General features: G+C 40.1%; 2 protein-coding genes across 2 annotated transcripts in view; both read right to left on the reverse strand.

Annotated features, from left to right (window-relative positions):
* Nucleotides 1-4158: 4158 nt before the first annotated feature.
* The window catches only part of CYP2U1 (cytochrome P450 family 2 subfamily U member 1), a 36008-nt gene continuing 18225 nt past the window's right edge, over nt 4159-21941 (reverse strand). The window contains exons 2-5 of the mRNA XM_022567088.3: nt 12067-12702; nt 9514-9675; nt 8169-8336; nt 4159-7418 (exon numbers count right to left, since the gene is read on the reverse strand). Coding sequence (XP_022422796.1) covers nt 7243-7418; nt 8169-8336; nt 9514-9675; nt 12067-12702 — 1142 coding nt within the window. The 3' untranslated portion in view covers nt 4159-7242. The remainder of the gene's footprint in view (nt 7419-8168; nt 8337-9513; nt 9676-12066; nt 12703-21941) is intronic.
* Nucleotides 12597-21941, reverse strand: part of SGMS2 (sphingomyelin synthase 2) — a 113323-nt gene continuing 103978 nt past the window's right edge. Inside the window, exon 6 of the transcript XR_002643662.3 lies at nt 12597-12702. The gene's annotated coding sequence lies outside the window, so the exon portion shown is untranslated. The remainder of the gene's footprint in view (nt 12703-21941) is intronic.

Raw genomic sequence — 21941 nt, forward strand, 5'->3', positions numbered from 1 at the left:
GTTCATTTGTGCCATATTTTAGATTCCACATGTAAGTGATATCATATGGTATTTATCTTTCTCTTTCTGACTTACTTCACTTAGTATGATAATCTCTAGTTGCATCCACGTTGCTGCAAATGAATTATTTCGTTCTTTTTATGGCTGAGTAGTATTCCACTGTGTACATGTACCACATCTTCTTTATCCATTCATCTGTCGATGGACATGTAGGTTGTCTCCATGTCTTACAGAGCCAGGTATTTAAAGAAAGCTGATAGTGATTCCTTGTTTTAGTTTTCAAAGTAAAATCATTGATTTTGGAAATAGCCAGTTCTTCATTGCTCTATGTGAGCAAGAAACATCACTCTAGATGCTGGAAAAATCAGGGATGACTAGAATGTAGTCTTTGCCATTCAAGGGCTCATAAAGTAGTAGGAGAAATAAACATGGAACAAAATGTTGTGCTTTCCAGAAGGGAATGCAAGGGGCTGTGGGAGGTGGGTAGTGAGGGGGGGTGGGGGAAGCAACGGGAAGACTAGCATTTAGTGAATGCTTAATCTGCCAGGCTCTGTGCTAAGCATGTAATACGTAACTTCTCATCCATTCCCATCAGTCTGATGTCATTTTATTCTCTTTTTGCATATGGCAAAACTGGAAGCTTAGAGAGGAAAATAACTTGCCTGAGGTGTGATAGGCGGGAAGAATAGAGGCAGGTCTTGAGCCCCAGTCTACCTGAGTGCAAAGTTGCTGCTCATAACCAGTGTCCTAACCTACTTCATCATGATGGATATATTACAGCAGAGTAGTGAGGATGATTAGAAGGTTTTCGGGCAGAGAAAATGTTTTGAGGACATTCCAGACAGAGAGAAAAATGTATATGTAGTCTGTGAAGGAACCGAGATTAGAGAGTGGTCTGGAAATACATTAACATAGGATAACAAAAGCACAGGGTACTTTTGGGTGAATGAAGATGAGACTGCAAAGGTAGGCAGGGGCCAGATGAGGGTGGACCTTTTTATGAGAATCATGATCTCAATCATATTTAATTTTTTTCAATTTATTTAGAATTGCACATAGAAAAATTGTAAAAATAGTACAAAAGAACCCATATATCTCTTACCCATATTTACCTATTGCTAACATTTTATCACGTTTGCTTTATCTTATCAATTGTCTAGATCTATTTATCTATAATAGATAAGACAGATATTATATACATTATGAATAATCTGAACCATCTGAGAGTAAGTTACACAAATAATGGTCCTTTATAATATTTCTATGCATATTTCCTAGGAATAGGGTGATCCTCTGACATAATGATAGTAATCAACTTTAGTAAAATTAACATTGATACATTTCTATCCAACTGATCGCCTGTATTCCAATTTAGTTAACTGACCTAATAATGTCCTTTATAGTTTTTTTTTTTCCTTCTAGTACCAAATCCAGTCTAGAGTCAGGTATGGCATTTAGTTGCCATCTCTCTCTCTCCCTTTTTTAAAACAACAGCTTTACTGAGGTTTTAGTTAATTTGTTTTTATTTTTATCTTTAGGCACCAGCTTTTTCATGAACATTAGTTTGTGTACAAGGAAACCATATAAAGGACTTAAATATCCTTGGAAGATATCTTTCAAAACTACAATAATTGACAATTCACTACATGCCTTTGCATACCAGGTGGGAAGAGGGTTGCTAAACAAGCTCAGATTGACAAAAGGTAATACAATGAGGACAAATGCTGCCGAGCAGAGTATGATGGGAGAAAAGAGTTTTCACTGGTGGAATTTCCCTCTTTAGTGTCATGTTTCAGAATCAGAAATGCCAAATTGGTAGATTCCTTGTGGAAAATTTTCTTTTAAATGAGGCACAACCTAAAGAAAGAAAACTCTGAGTCATAAACCTGACTAAGAAGGAACTATAAGATATAGGTCATTTAGTAGCATTCTTATCATTTGTTCCATTAGTAACTTAATTGTAAACATGTTTGAGAAAAATAGCTTAACCATGTTCTTCTGGTCTGTTTGATTTGACATTCTGAAATATTTTCTTAGGCTATTTTGTCAATATATTTGTACCCCTTGTCAATATTTCTTTGAAATGTAACTACGACTAGAGATTAGCCATCCTTGCAAGTCATATTCTATGTTATGAATACGTTCATGTGATATGTCTAATATTTGCTTCACAATAAATCAGTGCAGAATGGGGCTAGTGGGAAGTGGGATAATGTAGATGAAACAAGATTTGCCCATAACTTCTGTATGTGTTTCAAAATGTCCGTAACTTTTTTATGCTTAGAAAATATCAAATGTTTCAGAGACACAGATGTATTATTTTTACTTTTTAGACCTTTTGAGATTAACTTGGATTAATTTGGGAAATTCATCCTTTGGGGATTAACTTGGAAAAAGAAGTTAATTGGAGAAAAGATGTTACTTTAGTTTTCTAAGTAATTAACCAACTGTCCTAGCACTTTTTAAAATATATTATTCCTGTTCTTTCATAATGTGATGCCATTTTTATACACTAGAGGATATACTCTCTATTTCGTTTCATTCGCCTGAATATCCCAGTGTTACTACAAAACTGTTTAGTGATACATTACTTTAAAAGATAGTATCCAGGGCTTCCCTGGTGGCGCGGTGGTTGGGAGTCCACCTGCCGATGCAGGGGACATGGGTTCGTGCCCCGGTCTGGGAGGATCTCACATGCTGCGGAGCGGCTGGGCCCGTGAGCCATGGCCGCTGGGCCTGCACGTCCGGAGCCTGTGCTCCGCGGCGGGAGAGGCCACAACAGTGAGAGGCCCGCGTACTGCAAAAAAAAAAAAAAAAAAAGATAGTATCCACCCAGAAATAAATCCTCATATATATGGTCAAACAATTTTCGACAAGAGTACCTAGGCCATTCAATGGGAAAAAGACAGTCTTTTCAACAAATAGTGTTGGGAAAACTGTTATCCATATGCACAGAAGTAAAGTTAGACCCTCACCTTACACCATATACAAAAATTAATTCAAAATGGATCAGAGACCTACACATAAAAGCTAAGACTATAAAACTCTTAGAAGAAAACAGGCAAAAAGCTTCATGACATTGGATTTGGCAATGATTTCTTGGATGTGACACCAAAGGACACAGGCAACAAAAGAAAAAATTAACAATTTGGACTTCATCAAAATTGAAAACCTGTGCAACAAAGGGCACCTCTGGCCAGAGGTGGAAGAAATGGTGGAAACTGAGGATTTAAATAAACAGGGTAACTGTAGATAGTGAGGAGGGCTCTGAAGGAAGTAAGCTGGGGGATGAATCAGGGCATATTTTAGTCCATTTAGGCTGTTATAACAAAATACCATAAACTGAGTATCTTACAGATAACAGAAGTTTACTTCTCACAGGTCTGGAGACTAGAAGTCCAAAATCAAGGCATGCGCAGATTCAGTGTCTGGTGAGAGCCTGCTTCCTGGTTCATGGATGGCTGTCTTTGCACTGCAGTCTCATATGGCAGAAGGGGGCAGGGAGCTCTCTGGGCTCTTATAACTAATCCCATGCATGAGGGCTCCACTCTCATGACACAATCACTTCCCAAAGGTCCCACCTCCAAATACTATCACATCGGGATCAGGTTTCAGTTAATGAATTCTTGGGGCACACAAACTTTCAGTCTATAGCAGGGTGTTCTCAGGAAAGGCCACTTTAGATAGGGCTTTAGCAGAAGCCATCCCTCAGGAGGTGATCTCTGCACTGTGACCTCAGGAGGAAGACTGGGCCGTGGAAAAAGCCGGCAGGGGGCTCATCTATAGGAAAAATCCAAAGGTTCGGGTATTTTAGAAAACTGTTCTTCCTGAGCTAAGGAGTGTAATAGAGACAAGCACTCGGTATTTTGCCACAATGGGCTTATGTAGATTCATCCCTCTCTCAAATAATGCTGGACTTTGACATGGGAAATAAGAAGCTTGGGCTGTGCTACAGTCCTGAGAGTAACTGTGCTCTGAGAGGATATTTTAAAAGAATTATCCTCCTGTCTAGAGATCATGCTTATATTATATGTGGCCATCTCCCTCTTTTTGGAAGTCTATTCCCTCTTCCTTTTCTTAACTTGACATCTGGTAAAAGAGAATTTTGTTTAGCAATTTAAAGAAAACAAAGCCCTCCAAACCACACATGACACTATCTCAGTTAAAATTAAAAGTTTAATATAAGCATCAAAAATCATGCTAATGATGAGGACTAAAAAGTAGGTATTAGGCAAACTTATATAACAAAGTACTATTATTTTTACACTTCAAATACATCACAAAGTAAAAAATCGTAAAATATCAACATGTGCAAGGTAAGCATTAACAGTCCTTTCAGTGATTTGCCATAAACAGATGTTTTAAAAGTGCTACAGTTTAAGGCATTACATTTTAAAGTTTAATAAACATCTGATTTCAACATAATCTCACAGAAGTTTTTTTCTCAAGTTAGCTACAAACTGTTTGGTTGGGGGTACTGAAAATGCATGTATAAATCGAAGAGTAATAAACTTGCTAATGCAAAGTTATTAGTGCAATTCCGCAGCATATGAAATTCCAGATCAGGACAAACCGCCCTGCACGTGGTACACGGTAATCCACACATGCATCATCCATCTAAAGTCTCCAGGGGCTTCCATGGTGGCACAGTGGTTAAGAATCCGCCTGCCAATGCAGGGGACACGGGTTCAAGCCCTGGTCCAGGAAGATCCTACATGCCACGGAGCAACTAAGCCTGTGCGCCACAACTACTGAGCCTGCGCTCTACAGCCCGTGAGCCACAACTACTGAGCCCACGTGCCACAACTACTGAAGCCCACGCTCCGCAACAAGAGAAGCCACCGCAATGAGAAGTAGCCCCCGCTCACCGCAACTAGAGTGAGCCTGCGCACACCAAAGAAGACCCAATGCAGCCAAAAATAAAAATTAATTAATAAACAATAAATAAAGTCTCTATAACAACCTCTCCATTCACTCACAGTGCCTATGCATTTCGTTCTTAGTTTTTCTTTTTTAATTAACAAAAATCCTCAAGGCACCTAAAGATTGGCCTGTATTTCATTTATCCATATTGAAAATGCAGAGGGCAGTATAGAGACGTGGTACAGGAAGAACTCTCCAGTTACAAAGACTGGTATGTTTGAAATGCACAGCGGTACTTTTTAACTACATGTAGGCCGTAACTTCTCTAAGCCTGAGCTCCATCAGCTACAGAATGGCATCCTCTTACTAAACATTCTTTAAGAATTATGTAAGCACACAAGTAAAGCATAAAGTATGGTGCCAGCATGAGGAAAGGCTCAAAAGTACAGTTGCTTATATTATTATCACAATTCTTTCTATATAAGGAGTATAATGGGAGAATAAAGAAAAGGGCTAGCCACTTTTGGAGCATGTTCTCTTTGGGCAGGTCAGTTCTTCATTGTCTAGGACTGCTCAGACATTTAGCATCCTGGCCTCATGGCAACAAAAAAGCCATTAGCACCCCCATCACTGTGATAACTGAAAACACACCCACATATTTCCAAATATCCCCTGAAAGAAGTCATTACCTTTTTTGAGAACTGTTCTTTTAGAGGGAGTTTATTTATTAAGAAACAATTTAGTTATCTTAAAAAAATTAAGAATGCCTTCCTGTCTTTGCAAGTCTTCAAGGATGAGATACATTAGGCCTGGTGGCAGGAAGAACAGTTAAGGAATGTTCAGTACAGTTTGAATCCTTTTCTCATAAATCCCAGTACTAAAATTCCAGAGCTCACTATTCAGGACTCAAGTCAAAAGCCAGAGCTACATCCTTTTGAGTAAACACAGCAGAAAGGAATTCTGCCATGAAGCCACTTTTTCAGCTAGGCTCACTGTTCATGTAGTTGAAATAGAAGGCAGACGTATACATTCAGACAATACCCTTTCCTCAACATACTAAACAAGGGTCCACTTCATCGTATGTCTACAAAAAGTAAAAACTAAAATCGTAAACGAAAAGATAATAACAAAACAAGTCCTCCAAAACCGACATAAGATCTGTGTCAAGAAAAGCTCTAGGGCTTCCCTGGTGGCAGCACAGTGGTTAAGAATCCGCCTGCCAATGCAGGGGACACGGGTTCGAGCCCTGGTCTGGGAAGATCCCACATGCCGCGGAGCAACTAAACCCGTGCGCCACAACTACTGAGCCTGAACTCTAGAGCCCATGAGCCACAACTACCGAGCCCACGTGCCACAGCTACTGAAGCCTGTGCACCTAAAGCCCATGCTCCGCAACAAGAGAAGCCACCGCAGCGAGTAGCCTGTGCACCTCAACAAAGAGTAGCCCCTGGTCGCTGCAACTAGAGAAAGCCCGCGTGCAGCAACGAGTACCCAACACAGCCAAAAATAAATGAATAAATTTTTTAAAAAATTAAAAAAAAAAAAAAGAATCTGCCTGCCAATGCAGGGGACACGGGTTCGAGCCCTGGTCCAGGAAGATCCCACATGTCGTGGAGCAACTAAGCCCGTGCGCCACAACTACTGAGCCCGCGTGTGCCCTAGAGCCTGTGCCCCGCAACAAGAGAAGTCACCGCAATGAGAGCCCACGCACGGCAATGAAGAGTAGCCCCTGCTCACCACAATTAGAGAAAGCCCACGCAGTGACGAAGACGCAACGCAGCCAAAAAGAAATTAAGTAAAAAAATAAATAAATAAGAAAAGCTCTAATTCATTGTCCCCTAAACCCACGTCCTTCTCTGATGAAGTACTCAAGTCTGAACACCACTTTCATGTTGTCATGGGTCTTAAACAGGTAGGTATTCCTTCTCCTCCTGAATTTGTTCTCCAGAGCTTAACAGTGCTTTGGTGATGTCAGAAAAGATGGAGTGTTTGACCATCATTCATGCCAAGATAGAGAGAGAAGTCAAATTTTGTTACCGTCATTTTCCACGTGGAATGACTGAGGCACTGAGGGATGAGAAGAAATGCTCATTGGTGGAGGCTGCTGGGAATAGAATCCGGATCCCCTGCTTCCGAATCCAGTACTTTCGTCGCCATCCCCCAAGTCACGTGCATTACTAAAATGGCTGAAGTTTCCTTCTGAGGAACCCTCCGAGCCGAAAGGTCCCACGTGCTCTACCCTCTTTCCAATCTCTCTCTAATCCAAGCCTAACCTAGACCTGCAGAGTTGCTGGATCCGCTGTCAATTACAGAAGGAAGAATCTGTTTAGAAGGACATGTATTTACATTCTCTGCACCATCTCTTCCTGGAGATGTTCTTTATCTCTTTGAAATGATTATATTAAACGGATGTGGGGCTAAAGTTAGACCATATTTCCCAGTCAGGATCGGCTTCGAGTCCTTAGGCAAAGCAAATGTGAAACTCTGCATTAGGCTCACGAACATCAGGAATAATTCCATCTTTGCCAGCTGCTCTCCCATACATACCCGCTTCCCTAAAAATGAGACCAGGAAAAAAGGTAAGGATTATAATACCAGCCCTTTTCCTACCTCAAAAGGGATAAATTTATGAAATTTCTAAATTGAGTGTTTTAAAGGCAGACATAGAGAGTTTTGAAATAAAATTGCCACATATACCCCGTGGCTTCCCACAGTCTATGCTGATCAGAATTTTTGCATACCAAGTTCACATTTTAACTCCTACTCATAAAAATCTATCCGCATCCTAGATAGGAGCTAGAGACGGAGCCAATGAGGCGGGCTACCTTGTCTCCTCCATACTTACTTATCTCTTTCCTTGCTCTTACCTGGAAGATTAAGGAGAAAAGATATCAAAAAAGAATCTCTGGAGCATTCCTTTTCTACAGAAAGAAGCCTACATGCCCTAATCTAGGAACCTAAAAGAGGGACTGGTGAGATTAGAGAGCCCACCCTCTCACCCACCATTCAGGCAGGTCAAAAGCTGCTCTTAACTCCAACAGTTCCCTGGGACTCAAACAATCACCTGGACAACTCAAAAAGGAAGATTTCTAGTCATATTTAAAGATTTAAAACCAATTGCTTTCACTTTGTTTTTAAAATCTGAAATAAACATAGTGGAGATGCATTATCTAAATTATTTCTCTCTTACATTAGCTTGCCAAGAAAGAAACATTTTTAAAAGAGTATCATGAAATAATAGAAGATTCTTTTGGTTCTATTTCTTTTTTAAATTATGCCATTAAGAAAATAAAAGTTTAACTGACCTATCCCAAAAGGAATAAATGTTTCCTTTTTAATAAGTTGTCCTTGATCATCCAGAAATCGATTAGGGTAGAAATCATTTGGTTTCTCCCAAATGGCTGGGTCTCTGTGTATTGACCACAAGTTGGGTAATATTATCGTGCCTTTAGGAATGGTATACCCTTGCAGCACTAAAACAAAACAAAACGAAACCACAGTATTATTCAACACGCTTTTACTAATAACTCTTGGTAAACAACACTCTCTAAAAATACAAACAAACAAACAGACAAAAACTAGTTACATATCTAGCTTCTTAATCTGCTGAGAGTAAACTTTGAGGTACTTGAGGGCAGAGGCAAAACCTTATCAACTGGCATCCTCTCCATACCCTCCCAGGACCCAGCCTGAGACAGGGCACAGGAGTTGCTCTGATGGATGTTGAGTTAATCAATTAAATCAAATGATAAAAACATTACAATTAAGAGAAAACATTAAAACGGAAATCATAGGGCATTTCAGGTGAACTTTCCCAAAGAATTACAAATCCCTAATACTTGTATACAATTTTACAGTTCCCAGGCTTTTATGTCACACAATACAATGAAGAAGGTAAACTAAGGTAAAGGGATGTACAGGGAAGTCAATGCTGGTTCATACCAGCTGACAAGTTCACATGCACTTTAAACAATGCCCCAAGGATACTGCACACACCTTGTATCTAATTTACACCAAAGAAACTGTTAAGTGATCCAATGTCATCTATAAGTGATTGCCTCCTACAGCTGTCTGGTAACTAGATTTAAGCCCATTTCATCACGGGCTGTCTCCGGAGGACGACAACTCCTTGTTGTGAGGGATGCTTACAGTGAGTCTGAGTGCCTAAATGGCCAGGACACTGTAGGTGAAAGGCTGAAACATGTGCCTTCAGAAGCAGATGGGCTCTTCTAATTCTGTAATACTTGTGCTTCAGTTGCAGAACAGCAAAAAATGAAGTAGAATAATTCCCAGTTAAGCTCCTTCATTTCATAATTAGGCTAGCTCTTCGGGCCTCCAAGAACAGGAGGACAGAGAGGGGCCTTTGTTCATTCTGGAGCTTTTTTCTGCCAGTACAGCCACCTTAAACGGCAGCAAAATTTGGCCAGTGTTAAGTGTGCACGCTCTGAAGGCTAGAGAGCTATTTACCAAACAGGCGGGGCTGGAACGCCAGCCGTAGGGCAAATAAGGGACAGCTGAGGCGGGAAGCGTCCTCTGGTCATTTGATTATCCATGACAACAAACCCTTGCCACAACCTCACCTCAAGTCCTCTGGATGAAGGGGACGGGCTTCCCTCGAGGGCGTTCCAAGGAGGAAGGCCCTGGACTTGCCTGTTTCCTCTGAGGCCATGTGAGGGATGGAGAGCGGCACCACCACACTCAGCCTCTGCACCTCCATGATGGTGGCTTCTGTGTAGGGCATCCGGGCCTTGTCAGTGAGGGAGGGGGCACGGTCACCACCAATGACCCTTTCAATTTCTTCATGAACCTTTTCTATACGGAAAAAAAAAAAAGGAAAGCGTAATCCAAAAGCTAAGCCGGGAGAGACTGCCCTCCCATACACTCTTCCCATCACCACATCCACACAGCTGACAAGTCGGCAGCACACGCCTGACTTGGCCTCAGCGAAGTGAAACACTGATCAGATATTCCAGTGGAGGCAGCTGGTCCCAGGGACCCTGTACCAGCCTGGGATTCTGAAGGACGATGGCAGGACAGAGTGGCAAAGGGGAAAGCACTCTGGATTCAGGAGCACTCGGAATTATTCTCTCGTATCAACATCTGATTGGCTCTAAGCTTTTACCTGTGACAACGTGTGGTAGCCCAACATGACCCCCAGTGACCCCCACTTCTTGGTGTTCCCAACTTCATGCCATCCCCTCCCACTCTGTTCCAAATTGGTCTATGTGACCGACAGAATAAAGGAGAAGCAATGGCATGACCGTTCTGAGCTTAGGTTATAAAAGACACTATGGCTTTTGTCTTGGCCACTTACTCTCTAGGGTCATTCATTCTGGGGGAAGGCAGCTGCCAGTAAAGCAGCCCTACGGAAAGTTCCAAGTGGCAAGACCTGCAGCCAGCCGCCACGTGGATGAGTCATCTTGCAAGTGGATCCTTCAGTCCCAATCAAGTCTATAGATGTTTGTAGCCCCAGGCCAACATCTTGATTACAACTTCGTGAGAAATCCTAAGCCAGACCATCCAGGCTAAAGCTGCTCCTGGATACCTGATCCTCAGAAACTATGTGAAATAATAAATGGTTGGGTCTTTTTTTTTTTTTTTTTTTTGCCGTATGCGGGCCTCTCACTGTTGTGGCCTCTCCCGTTGCGGAGCACAGGCTCTGGATGCACAGGCTCAGCGGCCATGGCGCACGGGCCCAGCCATTCCGCGGCATGTGGGATCTTCCCGGACCAGGGCACGAACCCACGTCCCCTGCATCGGCAGGCGGACTCTCAACCACTGCGCCACCAGGGAAGCCCTGGTTGTTGTTTTAAGATGCTAAATTTTGGGATAATTTGTTACTCATCAATAGTTAATGATTATAGGTAGGCACAATCCCATCTATAGTAGGCAGGAAATGGTCCCTCAAAGATGTCCATGCCATAATCCCCTGGAACCTGTGAATATGCTACCTTATTTGGTAAAAAGGGACTTTGCAGATGTGATTAAATTAAGGACTTTGTGATGGGGAGATTATGCTGGATTTTCTGGGTGTGTCCAGCCTAATTACATGGGTTTTAAAATTGGAGAACTGGGACCTCCCTGGTGGCACAGTGGTTAAGAATCCGCCTGCCAATGCAGGGGACATGGGTTCGAGCCCTGGTCCGGGAAGGTTCCATATGCTGCAGAGCAACTAAGCCTGTGCACCACAACTACTGAGCCTGCGCTCTAGAGCCCGCGAGACACAACTACTGAAGCCCACGCGCCTTAGAGCCTGTGCACAGCAACTGCCGAGCCCGCGCGCCTAAAGCCTGTGCTCCGCAAGAAGAGAAGCCACCGTAATGAGAAGCCCGCGCACCGCAACGAAGAGTAGCCCCAGCTCACCACACCTAGAGAAAGCCCGCGCACAGCAACAAAGACCCGATGCAGCCAAAAAAAAAAAAAAAATTGGAAACTTTTCCCAGTTTGGAGTCAGAGGGAGATATGACTGCGAAAGAATGGTCAGAGAGATGCAACATTGCTGGCTTCAAAGATGGAGCAAGGGGGCCATGAGCCAAGGAAGCTGCAAATGGCAAGGAGATGAATTCTCCTCCAGAGCCTCCAGAAAAGAACGCAGCCCTGCCAACATCTTGATTTTGGTTCACTGAGACATGTGTCAGACTTCTAATGTATAGAACTGTAACGTAACAAATTTGTGTTGTCACTGTGTGGTTATTTGTTGTAGGAGCAATGGAAAATGAATACACTATTCTCTCCTGTATCCTTCCACTATGAACTTCCACTGAAATTCACTACCTATTGGTATTGATGTGGCGGAACTAGCTCCGTGACCTTGTGAAAATCACAGAACTTCTCTGGGCCTCTGGTCTCATCTTCAAAAAAGATGAATGGGTTCAGATGATCACTATGACTCTCTTCAACTCTAAAATAGTCTTCTCTAAAGTTCTTTCTTCATCATAGATTTCACACAGAATCAGACCTGTAGAGATTTAAAGCAGATTCAAGCAAGCTGTGATCTTAGTGCCACTGTCTAGAAACTTGGAGTTTCGTTGTTAACACCTTACCCATTCCCTATGAGATGCAAGTATTTCCATTTTGTTTTCCAGCCTGAAGACATTGCTTACTGACAGGAGCCACAGGATCACAAAGGTTGCTGATTTAAATGGAAATGGAAAAAAATATATCCTGGTTTTGCCATGAATAAAGGAAACATCTGTTTATTACCTTGTACGTCGGGGTTCAGTGACATATACAGGAGGCACCAAAGCAAAGAGTTAGTTGTGGTATCAGTGCCAGCAATGAAGAGATCGCCAATGATATAAAATAAGTAATCTTCATCAAAACTACTATTGCTATTATTTTTCCTCTCCTCCTCCACATGGAGAAGATACATGTCTATGAAGTCCTGAGGGTTCTCTACATCCAGAGACTCTCGATGGTCTTCGATGATTTTTTTAAGGAAAATAGTTAAATCCTTTTCAATCTGTCTTAATTCCTTAAATGGTCCAAAGGGAAGGTAATAAAGCCACGAGCATATGTTGACCAAGAGGAGCTGGGTGTTCAGACAGATTTCTAACGCTCGTGACATAAAATTAAGCATTTTCTTAAACTCACTATTGGTGTAATCAAACCGCTGGCCAAAGCACAAAGAGCAAATTATGTTAGAGACCGCGTTGTTGACAATGGGGAAAGGATTGAAGAGGACTTCTCCATTCTTTTGCATTTCCTCTTTCACATATTTGAACTCCTCAATAATCTTGGGCTCCAAGCTAAGCTTTCCCAAGCCAAAATGACGAAGAGTTGAATGAGAGAACTTCCTCTGTTGTCTCCAGACTGGACCATAATGTGCGAATACAATCCCTGCAAAAGGACACCAAGGAAAGAAGGTAAGAAAGAGCAATGCTTGATAATTAATACTCAACAGGACCAACCATGAAGGGTATTTGTATTTCTCAAGTCACTTGTGCAAAGTTCATATACGAACAGATAAAGATCACCAGCCAAGAATGACTAGCAAAATTTAGTTATCAAGATAGTGTATGTTTATAATAACAAAAGTCATATCCAATTTGATTAGGAAAATTTTCTATAAAGCTTATTATTATATATACTAACTCCTGGTGAAATGAAACGAGTTTCCATTTCTAGAGTTAGTGTAAATTTCAAAACCTTATTTTCATAAGAGTGAATACAGACTAAGAAAATATTTCAGGCTAGATAAATGTGAACAGAAGGATAAGCATGGTTAACAGATTGCACATGAGGGCAGGGACAATATCTGATTTTGCTCATCATTAAAATCCAAACTTCTGACATAGTGCTGTGTACAAAGGAGGAGATTGTTAAATATGAACTGAATAAATCAACAGCCCATTGGCCATCAAAGTTTGGATCAAATAACTGGCAGGTAATCTAAAATGTCTGTAGTTGCAAACAGCCCTAATTTTAAAACATCTGAACACAAGGGCATTCACAACTACATCTTATTTGATTCTCACTTATGTTATACATCTTCCACCATCAAACCCAAAAGAATTGCTCCCAGATGTTGTATCAGATTGTTCTCAAATTTTCTTTGTTTCCTGTCACTTACGTCATTCTCTTTTCCATGGTGTGCTTTATTGTTTCAGCCAGCTCTCCTCCTTCCATTTTTCATCCACTTCATTCCTGCTACCTTCAAGGACATGCTTCATTCATTTAACAAATATTTCTGAATGCCTACTATGTGCTAGACACTGGGATGCTGTGAATACAGCTGAGAATGAAATAAAGACCCCTCTCAGTGGTTATGTTTTCTCACAATCTTTGATACCTATATAAAATGACTCTCAATAGAAATATCCACATGGTCAAATGTACTGGATGACTTGTCACTTCCATTTTCCTGCCTCGAATATTCCACACATCTGCTCAAATCTGATGTTGCTTTCTAGGCCTTTTGTTCAGGTGTTTTGTGACTTCCATTTGACATCATTTAGAAAATTTTTTTGACCCTCCTGTATTGAATTCATTTCCTGGATTCTATGTCTTTACCTTATTTCACTCCTGTATTTTGCTGAAGGCCATCCTCTAATAGGTTCCTGGGAAAGGACGCATCAGAGGCAAATTTCTCAACATTTTTCGAAAATGTATTTATTGTACATTTTCCCCTCCATCAGAATTTTGAAGACATTGCTAAGAGTGCATTGATGCGTCATAAAATATGTACACCTTCAATGGGACTAGACATTATCAAATTCTTCTCCAAAGTGGAGAGTACACCAGAAGTACATGAATGATCTCTTGTCAAATAGTTACCATCACTTTGTAGTCATCAACGTTTTATTTTTGCCAATCAGAGGGCTGAAATGCATCTCATCTGATTTTTATGTGCATTTCCCTGATTGTTACGGTGGGTTGGAGCAGCTTCTCATATGGTTACTGGCCAGGTTTCCTATTCTGTGATTTGTACTTAATAACTGTGCAATTTTCTTCTTCTTATATATTCTACATGCATAGCAGACATTGTCTCCCATCATGTGAATTGCTTTTTCATGTTTTAATGCTATTACTTGATAAACATGTTTTAAAGGTAGTTCCATTTCTCAATCTTTTTCTTAGTGATTTGTGCTGCATGTCTTATTTTAGAAATCTTTTCCTACCACAGGTTTATAAATACATTCTCTACTTTCTTGTAAAATTTTGCTTTTTCACATTTAAGTCTCTATAACCTACCTGGAATTTATATTTATGTTAGGTATTCCTACTTATTGTGAAGAAGGAATCCACTTTTCTCCCTATTTTGATAACCTATTGTTCAAGCACCATTTATGAAACAGCCTCTCCTTTTCTCTACTGATCTACAACATTTGCTGTACACAGGCAGTTCAGGTTATTGGTTTTCTAGTCTGCTATATTGTACACTGGTGTATTTATTTATGACTGTGCTTAAAGCACACTGTCTTAACTATTGTTACTCTATAATAAGATCTAAATAGACTTTATAGTAAGTCTTAATATTTACTAGGGAAGTCCCCACCGCCACCACCTTGTTCTTTTCCAAAATTGTTTTTTGATTACTCTTGGCTGTTTACTCATATTTATCAAACTTTAATCAGCTTGTCAAGTTCTATTTTTAAAAAAGCACCTTTGAGATTTTGATGGGAATTGCATTTAACTTACAGATTAATTTGAAAATTGTCTTCTTTATAATTGGACTTACCTGCAATCCAAGAATAAATCCAACTTTGGTTATGATATTTTTATGCTTTTTAAAAGACATTGTTGGATTTGGTTTCCTAATATGTTAAGTTTTTAAAAATTCATATTCATACATGAAAATGGACTATAAATTTCCTTTCTCATAATGTATTTGTCTGGATATACTCACCTCTTAAAATGAGCCATGGTGTATTCTTTCTCTCTGGAAGAATTTGTCTATAATTATAATGGCATGTTCTTCTTTTTTCCTTACCTTTATTCTTTTGTTCTTTTTCAGATATATAAAATTAGCTATCTAACTAATTTTCAGAACTTTATCCTAATAAAGGATAGTTAAGGCTGTACAATTGCCTTTGGGTACCACTTTAGCTGCAGTCCACCAGTATTGTGTGCATGTCTATTCAATGCATTTTAAGTATAAAAATTTGGGGACTTCCCTGGTGGTCCAGTGGTAAAGAATCCGCCTTACAATGCAGGGGACGCTGGTTCGATTCCTGGTTAGGGAACTAAGATCCCACATGCCGCGGGGCAACTAAGCATGCAGCACGTACGCCATGACTACTGAGCTCGCACGCCTCAGAAAGCCTGCATGCTGCAAACTACAGAGCCCACGCGCTCTGGAACCCTCGTGCCACAACTACAGAGCCCATGTGCCCTGGAGCCTGTGCACTACAACTAGAGAGAGAAAACCTGCACGCCAGGACTAGAGGGAAGCCCACACGCCGCAACGAAGAGCCCTCATACCGCAACTAAGAACCAACACGGCCAAAAATAAATAAGTAAATAATAAAATCTTTTTAAAAAAAAGTATAAACATTTTTTTCTATTATGATTCTCTTTTGCCACCTAGATCAATTTGGCTTATGATGATTTTTGTTTGTTTTTGTTTTTTTGCGGTACGCGGGCCTCTCACTGTTGTGGCCTCTCCCGTTGCGGAGCACAGGCTCCGGATGCGTAGGCTCAGCGGCCATGGCTCAGGGGCCCAGCCGCTCCGCGGCATGTGGGATCTTCCCAGACCGGGGCACGAACCCGTGTCCCCTGCATCGGCAGGCAGACTCTCAACCACTGCGCCACCAGGGAAGTATGATGATTTTTGACATTGATGAGGCTAGCTTTTTAGTCTAGTATGTGATCAATTTTAATAAAATTTCCAAATAAAATTGAGAAGAATTTTTATATAAGCAATTGTTGGGTATAAGGCCCTCTTTCCAACAGAGAAAGCTACATAACTGTCAGAATCAAATCTTCTTTATCCCTGCCAAAGTTTTATCTGCCTGATCTATCAACTATTCAAATACTTACGTTAAAATAATTTGCACTAATGGTGCATTTGTCAATTCCTTTTTTCAGTTCTGTAAGTTTTTGTTACTTGTAGGTATATATCATGGCTATATAGATATTTATACATAATATATAAAATATTTTAAAATTAAGATATATAAATACATAAAATTAAAATGTGTTAAAAATTGTATATATCTACATTGTTAGGTACATATGTATGCTAGACCACATTGTTAGGTACACTCAAATTTAGAAATAAATACCCTCTATTAGTTTTTTCAATATTTACTTACAGTCCCCTACATGCCCGATACTAAGGGCATACAGATTTAAAAGACACAGTCTTTGTTCTCAAGATGCTTCCAGTTGTGTGAGGAGCTGGATAAACCAACAACTCTAATACACTGTTGTATGTTAGACTGTATTGAAGTTGCATATTGTATTGAATGTTGTATGGTGGATTGCACTAAAGTTGCACAGTTGGAATGCATGGTATTGAATGCTGCATTGTTGGACTATACGGTATTGAATTATGTTGGACTGTACTGAAGTTGCACTGTTGGGATGTACAGTATCGAATGTTGTTATGTTGGACTATATTGAATGTTGCATTGTTGGAATGCATTGTGTTAAATGTTGTATGTTGGAGGTGTATTGAAGTTGCAATGTAGACAAAGGAAAAAGCCCCATGTCAGCTGAGGGAAAGCAGTACTTCTCAGAGAGGACATCTGAGCGATACTTCATTTGTAAATAAGGATGTGTATGAAGGCACATTTTAGAAAAATAAAGAACTTGGGGGAAGTTAAAGAGGGTACAGTATTTCAAGAGGGCTGAATTATCTTCAGGGAAAAATTCAGGTTTAGATAAGGCAAGGAAATGGAGGGAGGCTTCTCAAAAGAGACTAGTATCTGGGCATTAGGTATTTGACAACAATCTGACAGGTATGAAGTGCAAGGTAAGACTTGACCAAGGAGACAGTGCCTGAGAATGCCAGGGATGAGAGGCAGGGACAGAATTAATGGCCTCAGGGTTTCAAACGTTACAAAATATCCATGTCATGAAGCCAGAATGGCTTAAAGCAGGGGTCCCCAACCCCCGGGCCACGGACCAATATCGGTCCATGGCCTGTTAGGAAGCGGGCCGCACAGCAGGAGGTGAGTGGTGTATTTACAGCCGCTCCCCATCGCTCGCATTACCGCCTGAGCTCTGACTCCTGGTGAGTTGTATAATTATTTCATTATATATTAGAATGTAATAATAATAGAAATAAAGTGCACAATAAATGTAATGTGCTTGAATCGTCCTGAAACCATACCACCACCCCCCCATCTGTGGAAAAACTGTCTTCCACGAAACTGGTCCCTGGTGCCAAAAAGGTTGGGGACCGCTGGCCTAGAGTCTTAGAGTGTTTGGAAGAGGTTCAGGCATACCCTGTAGTTGCTGACATCTCCATTCTTAGCCCTGAATGTATACAATGGATGTATACAAAGACTTCATCTCAAGGAGGATAATAACACTGAAAATTAAACATGGCTCCAAAGCAAAAACCAGGACTATTGTTTGGGAATGACAAAAACATACCCTCAAGCTAGTCTGGCAAAAAGGCCAGTTAGGCTGTGGATGAAACCAAAAAGCAGGAAGAGCTGGGTGTTACCACCTTCGAGAAGACTAAATGCCACTGAACGCCTCTCTGCACCTATTTTTCACTTCTTTCTTCCTGACTGACTTCATTCTTTCCTACTGTGAACCAGCTTTTCCAAGAACTGGGAGCTATCTTGAGATGGCCATTCTCCCATTTTCACCACGGGAGATAAAAGCCCTCTAAAGCCCTCTATTCTCTAGTTCTAACCTGAAAAACACTGGGGAAGGACTCAGATGTTTCAGTCAGGTATTCCATGGTGACACCAATTTGGAATACTTTACATTTATTATTTGGCTTGAGGTTTCCAAACTATGCCACAAGTATCAATTCTTACCCCAAAACTATGTGGGGATCGATCTGTAGCTATGAACTTTTGAGTTGTGTCCAGCCCACAGACTCACTACCTCACAAAGAGGTGAGATATTCTGATCAAATCACCTTTGATTAGGGGTCTATCCCCTGACTAATCACTGTGGTCAGAGACGGGAATTCATGTAAAGATATGGCATCTCCCGTTCCAACCACAGTTAATGGATACAAAAGGGTTGTGGAGCCAGAGTTACTCAGAAGAAGGGAGTGCTCTTGTCAGAGGACTAGGTGCTAGACGGCTGAAACAAACATCTACCTCAAACCAAACAAAGGATAGGCTAAATTGACTATGATACATTCTCACAAAGGAATATTGTACAGTTTTTAAGAACTTTGTAGAAAATTCAATAATATGGAAAAATATTCATAATACTTTAAGTGATAAAAATAATTTTAAAGAGTGTGAAGAATATGTTTCCATTTCAAGGAAGCAAATATATTTTTTAAAATACCTGTACATATAGAAAAAAAAATACTAGAAGGCTGCCACAGATTGAATGTGTCCCTTCAGAATTCATATGTTAAATCCTAATGCCCAATGTGATGGTACTTGAAAGTAATCTTTGGGATGTGATTAGGTCATGAGGATGGAGCCCTCATGAATGGGATTAGTGCCTTTATAAAAGAGGCCCCAGAGATCTCCCTTGCTCCCTTCACCATGTGAGGTTACAGACAGTTGTCTGTGAGTCAGGAAGCTGGCCCTCAACAGACACCAATCAGCTGGCACCTTGATCTTGAACTCTCAGACTGCAGAAATAAATTCTGTTGTTTATAAGCCACCTAGCCCACGGAACTCTGTTACAGCAGCAGCTCAAATAGACTAAAACAAAGGTAATACATAAAAATGTTAATAGTGGCTATCTCAAAATAACACTGATCACAGATGATTTTCAATTATTTTTTAAAAGAATTCTTTTACTCCTGTTCCATGTTTTATGTTTTACAATAAGCAACATATATTACTAAAATAAAAACAGTTAAAATACATTAAATTTGATGCAATTCTACATTAATCACACATACGTTTTCTTTCTCTTGAAGCAGAGAAAGTGTTATCCACTGATTATATTTGCCCTTCCCTTCCATAGGGTCATATAAGTGTCCCTCTTAGTGGGAATTCAGGCCTTCTTGAAATGAGCACGTAACTATCTAAAATATGTACTTTACTGCATTTACTACAAGATTCAGTTATCTCGTTTTCCTCATTTATTTTCAAATTGCTCAAATGAACTTTCACTTTCTTTCTTTATTTCCTAATTTCATTTTGTATCTTGTACCCCTTCAAGGTAGTCAGTCCTGACTGGTCTATCCTGTACTTCTAAAGTTCTTCAAAATTTCCTTTTGCCTCCCATTTTCATGTCTTGCAACTTCCTTTGACTCTTGCTCCAAGTCTCTCAAAATCTCTCAAAATTAGAAGTAATCTAATTTCTATCAACAGGGAAATAGATAAATTACAAAAGCTAGAGGTAGAAAGATACTTTATAAATATATGACATATGTAAGGTTTTAAAAAACATACCAAATGAAGTTATGCACTGTTTATGAATCTGAAGCAAATGTGAACAGTGATGAGTTTATATTACTCTCTGAACTTTATATTTGAAATATTTTATAATAAAAATGTGATGTGCATAAACCTTTGAGAAGAAACAGACCACACTTAAAGTACTCTTTTGGTAGCCTTGTATCTGACTGTATGTTTTTTTATTGAAGTATAGTTAATTTACAATATTATATTAGTTTCAGGCATATAAGACAGTGTTTCAAAATTTTTAGATTATACTCCATTTAATGTTATTATAAAACATTGGCTATATTCCTTGTGATGTACAACATACCCTTGTAGCTTATTTATTTTATACTTAGCAGTTTGTACCTCTTAATCTGACTTTGTAACTTTATTTCCTGCTCAGGAACAGAATCAGATGGATGAATAAGTATGATGGGCATACCTAATGTAGAACATCTTTCTGGCCTATCCACCTTACTATAATTTTCATGCTTAAAAAGAACATCAACTTGTACAAGCATGATAATTTGAAAAACTCAAAAATAATAAATAACCTCCCTACATTCTAGAACTTGATGGCAATGTGTTAAGTGAACTATTTCCAGCACATCACTGTTCATGAAATATTCCTTCTCTTCGAGTCTCATCAACTTTAGCAGCAAAACTCTTTTACAAATATCTTATAAAAATAAATATAAACATTTAATAACGTGATTGGCCTCTAATTCTTAATATCACTTTTCTTTCTCTTAGAGTCTATGCATCCTGCTTCTGGACAACTTCCGCATTTTACAGTCTTGCCCCTGGAAACAGCACTGAAGGTGGCTCAGGCACTCCTCAAATCTTGCTGAGCTGAGCCGCTCAGCCTTTCACTCCTGTGGCCTATCTTCTTCAGGATGACTATGCCATCCAATTCTTGATCTATGACGGCTACCCAGAACTCATCTGCTTCTTCATCCTTCGATGGGCATCTTGAAATAAACTCACATTCTCCCCTTTTATTTTTCACCCTTGAAACAATTCCATTAAAAGATTCCTTGACTACCTACATTTTCCTATTCAGATGGCCTGTTCTTTATTCCAAGTTAAATTGACAAGCATTTTCCTTGTGACATATGGTTCTTGCTTTACTTTCTCCTGTCAATCATTTTCACCAGCAACATAAATTTCTCACAGCACATTCGCCCAACACATATCCACCAGAATACAAGAGCAGCATCACCTAAAAAGTCCTGTCTCTTGGAGGAATTAATGCTTTAGTTGAGATGCTGAAGCACCAGATTACCCCAGGCTCCCAGGACTTTACAAAATAAGGAGGGATCCAATAATAAACTGTGATCCAACTAATACTTAGAAACTGCCTTATAGATTCTTAACCAAACTATACACCCACCAAGAAGGACCTGGAAGAAGAAAATCTAATTCCTACCTTTAAAAATCAGGAGGAAAAGACAGATGAGCAACAAAAGTGACAATATAATGTGGTAAGTGCATCAACAGATGTTAGATGTATGTATGTATCAATAGGTGTATGCATGCATTCATTCATTTCTTGATTACCTGCTCTGTGCCGATTAGAAGGCACACAGTGGTTAACAAGATGAGCCAGATCTTTGCCCTCACAGAGTTCACATTCCAATGGTAAGTGGGGTTGGTAATAGGCTAAATGCTTTCAAAGTTTTTAATGAATGAGGTTAGTGAAATATAAATGAGATAAAATAAGCTGTGATATTGGGCAGTGTCTAAAATAGTAGTGAAAGGTGACAATTGGCCTGAGAGATGATAAGGAATAAACCAAGTAAAAAGTTATCCCAGGGGACTTCCCCAGTGGCGCAATGGATATAGGACTCTGAGCTCCCAATGCAGGGGGCCCGGGTTCGATCCCTGGTCAGGGAACTAGATCCCACAAGCGTGCCACAACTAAGAAGCCCGCCTGCCACAACTAAGACCCAGTGCAACCAAATAAATAAATATTAAAAAAAATTTTTTTTAAGTTATCCCAGGCCTAAGGACGACAAAACCCAGTAGCCTGAGGCAGTCACCAACCTTCCAGGAATCAGCTTAGTGTGTCCAGAGCAGACACTGTACTTGAAA

The sequence above is a fragment of the Delphinapterus leucas genome, chromosome 5, assembly GCF_059928025.1.
Source record: "Delphinapterus leucas isolate spDelLeu-1000000601 "Yukka" chromosome 5, BTC_Dleu_Yukka2, whole genome shotgun sequence".
Taxonomy (NCBI): Eukaryota; Metazoa; Chordata; class Mammalia; order Artiodactyla; family Monodontidae; genus Delphinapterus; species Delphinapterus leucas.